Source organism: Oncorhynchus keta, chromosome 28 (genome assembly GCF_023373465.1).
Source record: "Oncorhynchus keta strain PuntledgeMale-10-30-2019 chromosome 28, Oket_V2, whole genome shotgun sequence".
NCBI classification, from domain to species: Eukaryota; Metazoa; Chordata; class Actinopteri; order Salmoniformes; family Salmonidae; genus Oncorhynchus; species Oncorhynchus keta.
Window position 1 is genome coordinate 40,917,585 of NC_068448.1, and position 6,356 is coordinate 40,923,940.

A 6,356-nucleotide genomic window follows, 5' to 3' on the forward strand; every position below is an offset into this window, starting at 1 on the left:
TCTAGCACTGAGAGGCGGTGCCTTCAACCCCGATGCCACTCGGGAGCCCTGAGCGATTGAAAAAAATCAATCAATCAAATCAATTTTAGGATAAGGTTGTAACAAAATGTGGAAAAACTGAAGTGGTCTGAATACTTTCTGAATGCACTGTAGTTGAGCAGCATAGTACACTGTTTTGACTCTGCTTTCCAGGTGATGATGGCGTCGCGGCCTGCGGTGGATGCCTGGTACGGGGCTCGGGACTGGGCCTTGGAGCACCCCCCTGGCGGGGAGGGCTGGATCAGCCGGCAGGACTACGAGGAGAAGGGCGGTGAGTATCTGAGCGAGCACTGTGCCTCCAACGTCTTCATCCCCATGAAGATCGCCAAACCAGTCCCGCGCCTTGCTGAACCTCTGTTAGTGCCCATTACCACGATGACAGCAGCTTCCCCCGACAGTGTTTCAGCCTCTCCATCAACCTTCACCTTGGCACCGACCCAAACTTGAACTCCTCCACTTTCTCTCATGAGCACTAATGGGAAAGAGCATAACTAGGTGGGTGCATCTCACTGTATATATCATGGTGCTGTGCATTTTGGGATTTCAAATTAGCACAGATGATGATGGACCAATGGACCACTCATGTTGAATGGTTACAACTTTAGACCGGTCTGAAGGCATTGGGCTGTTTGGTTGTGTTAGTCCTTTTTATACTTCATCACATAAATGATTTTTGTTTTTTTAGCTGTGGAGTTTTTATAATACAATCAAGCTATGTTTCAGATTCAGTCAAGGATATGTTGTCAACCAAACACCTAGATGCCACAAGCTGGCATTTGCTGTCAAATATTACAATAAAAACATACTTTTTGTATAAGACTGTCAAGTTCCTCTTTGTTGTATGCTGTATCTAGAAATCCATATCCACATGAGTATTACTGCAGTACACTATTGTGCCACAGGGTGGTGTTAGTCTACAGTACAGTAGATTTTTTTTCCCCCACACACACCTTTGACCAAACAAATGAATGCTCAGCCAATACAAGCTCTTCAGCAGCTTGTAAAGCACCATTGGCCGCATTACTGGGATGTAGGAACATCCCCTTTTTTAACAGATGTTTTGTTATAGAGATACACATAGAGTTAGATTTCTATTGTAGTATTGCCATACTGTGTCCTGTTAGATATATAGTGCCTTCAGGAAGTATTCATAGCCCTTGACTTATTCCACATTTAGTTGTTAGCCTGAATTTAAAATGTATTAATTGTATTTATTTTTTTCTCACCCAACTACACACTACCCCATAATGATAAAGTGAAAATGTGTCTTTAAGAGCTTTCGAAACCTGGATTGTGCAACATTTTCCCATTAATCTTTTCAAAATTCTTCAAGCGCTGTCAAATTGATTGTTGAATCATTGCTAGACAACCATTTTCAGGTCTTGCCATAGATTTTAAAGTAGATTTAAGTCAAAACTGTAACTTGGCCACTCAGGAACATGTTTTCTGGTAAGCAATTTCACGTTTTCTTGGTAAGCAATTCCAGTTTATATGTGGCTTGTATTTTAAGTTATTGTCCTGCTGAGAGGTACATTCATCTCCCAGTGTCTGGTGGAAGGCAGACTGAACCAGGTTTTCCTCTAGGATTTTGCCTATGCTTAGCTCCATTCCATTTGTTTTTTAATGATGAAAAACTCCCCAGTCCTTCACGATTACATGCATACCCATAACATGATGCAGCCACTACTCTGCTTGAAATTACGTAGAGTGGTGCTCAGTAATGTGTTGTATTAGATCTACCCCCAACATAACACCTTGTATTCAGGATAAAAAGTGAATTGCTTTGCCACATTCTTTGCAGTATTACTTTAGTGCCTTGTTGCAAACAGGATGCATGTTTTGGAACATTGTTATTCTGTACAGGCTTCCTTCTTTTCAATGTTGTTGATTCATCCTCAGTTTTCTCCTTTCATAGCCATTAAACTTTAACTGTTTTAAAGTCACCGTTGGCCTCTTGGTGAAATCACTGAGCTGTTTCGTTCCTCTCCAGCAACTGAGTTAGATATGGATGCCTGTATCTTTGTAGTGACTGGGTGTATTAGTACACCATCCAAAGTGTAATTTAAGACATACAGTACCAGTCAAACGTTTGGACACACCTACTAATTCCAGGGTTTTTCTTCATTTTGACTATTTTCTACATTGTAGAATAATAGTGAAGACATAAATACTATTAAATAACACATGGAATCATGTTAAACAAAATATATTTGAGATTCTTCAAAGTAGCCACCCTTTGCCTTGATGACATCTTTGTACACTCGTCATTCTCTCAACCAACTTCATGAGGTAGTCACCTGTAATGCATTTTAATTAACAGGTGTGCCTTGTTAAAAGTTAATTTGTGGAATTTCCTTCCTTAATGTGTTTGAGCCAATCAGTTGTGTTGTGACAAGGTAGGGTTGGTATACAGAAGATAGCCCTATTTGGTAAAAGAACAGGTCCATATTATGGCGAGAACAGCTCAAATAAGCAAAGAGAAACAACAGTCCATCATTACTTTGAGACATGAATGTCAGTCAATGCGGAAAATTAAGAACTTTTAAAGTTTCTTCAAGTGCAATCACAAAAAAACATCAAGCACTGATCTAACTGGATCTCATGAGGACAGCCACAGCAAAGAAAGACCCAGAGTTACCAGCCTCAGAAATTGCAGCCCAAATAAATGCTTCAGAGTTCAAGTAACAGACACATCTCAACATCAACTGTTCAGAGGAGACTGTGAATCAGGCCTTAATAGTCACATTGCGGCAAGGAAACCACTTAAAGGACACCAATAATAATAAGAAACTTGCTTGGGCCAAGAAACACGAGCAATGGACATTAGACCGGTGGAAATCTGTCCTTTGGTCTGATGAGTCCAAATTTGAGCACCACTGTGTCTTTGTGAGACGCAGAGTAGGTGAACGGATGATCTGCATGAGTGGTTCCCACCGTGAAGCATGGAGGAGGTGGTGTGGGGGTGCTTTGCTGTTGACACTGATTTATTTAGAATTCAAGACACACTTAACCAGCATGGCTACCACAGCATTCTGCAGCGATACGCCATCCCATCTGGATTGCGCTTAGTGGGACTATCATTTGTTTTTCAACAAGACATTGACCCAAAACACACCTCCAGGCTGTGTATGGGCAATTTGACCAAGAAGGAGGGTGATGGAGTGCTGCATCAGATGACCTGGCCTCCACATCCATACCCATCGTGAGGTTGCTACAACCTAGCCTATGAATTAAAGTTTACAACGTAGGTGCACACTGGTATGTTTATTCCCGTTTTGATCCTTTTGCTTCCTTTCATCAGAATCGGTGGAATGAATACACCCCTGATCAAGCATAAACACAGTTCACTTTCATAGCAGCCACGTTGTATTCCTTATTTTATCTATCTATTTATCTACTTCTCTCACCTTTTGCTTATGGACTTCAATGCACAAAACATCAGCTGTATGTGAACAGGCAAAAAAAGTCACAGCAATGTTGTTTGGTTGTGTTGCCCTGTGCAGCAGATAACCTATTGTAGCCATTTTATTTGTAGCTTATGTAATTGGAGGTTGCATTAAGCCTACACCTGCCATTTACTATTGTATTTAATTCCCCCCTTTTCAGAACCACACACTCTTGTTTAACACGATTGTTCTGTGCCATTACTGCTCTATGTGAATCATCGTCTTTAAACAACCTCAACTGGAATCCTACCGGTCTGTCATCTGTGCCCTTACAAGCACCTGGGAGAGATATAGGAGAGATATAGTGCTGAGTAAAACCTAAACCTACAGAATATACAGTCCACCAAGTCCTTGACTACATTGTGGTCCATTCAAGATGGATCTTCAGAGCTTTTTCCAGGAGCAAAATGCAAGACCACTACATGAGTGAAGCTTTCACACAGTCAGCAGGTCATCAGAAGCGTCAGACACGGCCACCACAGCATCTACAAGATAGGCTATGTGAGTCATAGACTGTACGTATCACCACACCATAGCACAGCACGGTATGAGGTATATGGGCAGGAAGAGGAGGGATATTCTCATCATGAAGGAGTGGCCAAGATGACCCCCTTCTCCTCGTCATGTGCAACCTCGTCCACTCGCCAGGTTCAATGGGATGCTGCCCCAGAGAGGGACCATCAGAGCCATCACCACAGAGGGTATGGTTCATAACCCCAGCTAGCACACAGCCTGCAGAGAAAAAGAGAGCACATGGAGGTAAGCAGAGAAGGCCCCCCGTTTACCGGGAACACAGGAAGCTGCCAACAGCTTACCAAGCAGAGCTAGAGGAGATCCGGAAAGAGAACGAGAATATGCGTATCTCTCAACTAGCAGTTCAGAGAGAATTTGCCAAGTTTGATGGAGCTAAACATGAATGAGGAAGCTTGTGGATAAATAAGGTCTGCAGTCTCCAGTCTCCCCTTGATTTAACTAATCAACAAGAGTCTGTCCCGGCTGTACGAATTGAATTGGTTCTCCCAGTCCACCACATTCCCCCACCTGAGCTAGAGGAAGAGTTCAGCGAGGAGTACAGTGAGGAGTACGATAACAATGAAGAGGTGTGTCATTATGTTGAGTGGACTGATTCACCACCATGGCCTACAGAGGGAAAATCAGAGCAGCCAGAGAAAGAGCAAGTAGTAGACCTCCTGGACAAGATGATGAGTGAGTTCAAAATCATGAGGGATAAGACTACTTCCGCTGCTGCTAAGCAGAGCAGACCAGCATCAGTAGTCAAGACTCCAGGCCACCCTCCCAGAGAGGCTATACCGTGTCTCAGAGAGTCAAGTTATCACCCTGATGTGGACTATAGCCAACCTCCTCACCAGGCCAGTGCTGCAACTTCACAGCACTATGTCGGTGCAGTGACCCGGAAGTATTTTCCTCCAAGAGCTCACCTTCATGCAGCAGCCTAGGAGCCACAAAGAGCCAAAGGCAACCAGAGCACCCACCAGGTCGCCGACCAGGTCAGGTTCCATGGATACCTAGGCCAGACCCTTAACCCCATCCGCAGCCCACTAAAGGCTTCACCGCCGCAGCAGTGCAGACCTACAGAGGGCTTAGAAGCACGGAGACATGGCTTGCTAAGGATCCAGAGAGAGCTGCAGCCTACAGTGCTGAGATACAAAAGCTGGTGCAGGCAGGCTCAGTTCCACGGTCTCAACCTGAATAAGTCCCTGTTGCCAGGACCTACCTTGGGTGCGTCACTCCTCGGAGTACTGAAGAAGAAAGAGAGGAGGAAGAGATTGAAGGGTTGAAAGATGGCAAAGAGAGTGAGAGATGAGGAGAGGAAAATATGAGAGAGCGAACAAAGAAGAAGAGGATAGAGGATTGTATGAGGACCCTTCCTAAGAGGTGTGACTCCACCTGGGGAAGACTAAAACACGCTGCATGCCAGTGTAGAGGTTGGGTTAGAGTACAGACGTTGGGGAAGGGTCGCGTCACCACCAGCAGCATCTCTTCATAAATCATGGGTAACGTGGGTGAGTCGGAGTCCATCTCTGACAAACAAAAGCACTTTCTAGGTTAAATTCCAACCCTGGAAACCATGTGAGTCGTTCCCCCTTTGAGGGACCAGGGAACAGCACGCCACACCACTGGACCACCCGATACAGCTCATCTCAAACACCCCATCCTGATCATTAGGTTCTTTTTTTTTTAATGCTGTGGATTAGTTTAAATCACAAGGCCAGGGTGTTACCAAGAGTTGGGAAGTGAGCGATTTGGGCAGCATCTCTTTTTTTGATACGATTTTATTTTTGTTTTTTACATTACCAAACATGCACACAAACATCACCCATGCCCAGACCCACCTTCTCACACCCCCATCTCCAGCGCCCATATCACTCTCTGCCACATGGCCTCCTACTGCACTATTTTGTTGGCCTCCATCGCCCAAGAACTTTCAACATTTGGATAGGCCAAATAAAGCATTTGACCTTTCCATTGTGGTTGATTTCCAGTTTTTTTTTTTCTCAAGATGATTGATGAGAAAAGTATCATCTCCTCCAATTGGGTATCTCACTGCATCAGGTAGCCTAGCGGTTAAGCGCTTGGGCCAGTAACCAAAAGGTCGCTGGTTAAAATCCCCGAGCCGGCAAAAATCTGCCGTTCTGTCCTTGAACAAGGCAGTTAACCACCAACAACAACTGCTCTCGGGGAGCCGAGGACGTGGATATCGATGAATAAGGCAGACCCCGCAACTCTCTGAGTCAGAGGGGTTGGGTTAAATGCAGTAGACAGATTTTGGTTGAATGCATTCAGTTGTGCCACCACTGACTACGTATCCATCCCCTTTCCCACGTCTTGAAATATGCAGACAGACGGATT

The 6,356-nt window shown here is 44.4% G+C and overlaps 1 protein-coding gene across 1 annotated transcript in view; it reads left to right on the forward strand.

The window, feature by feature from the left end:
• The window catches only part of actr5 (actin related protein 5), a 21,901-nt gene extending 19,919 nt beyond the window's left edge, over positions 1 to 1,982 (forward strand). Inside the window, exon 9 of the mRNA XM_035741213.2 lies at positions 193 to 1,982. Within this exon, the coding sequence (XP_035597106.1) occupies positions 193 to 486 (294 nt within the window). The 3' untranslated portion in view covers positions 487 to 1,982. The remainder of the gene's footprint in view (positions 1 to 192) is intronic.
• Positions 1,983 to 6,356: the final 4,374 nt, after the last annotated feature.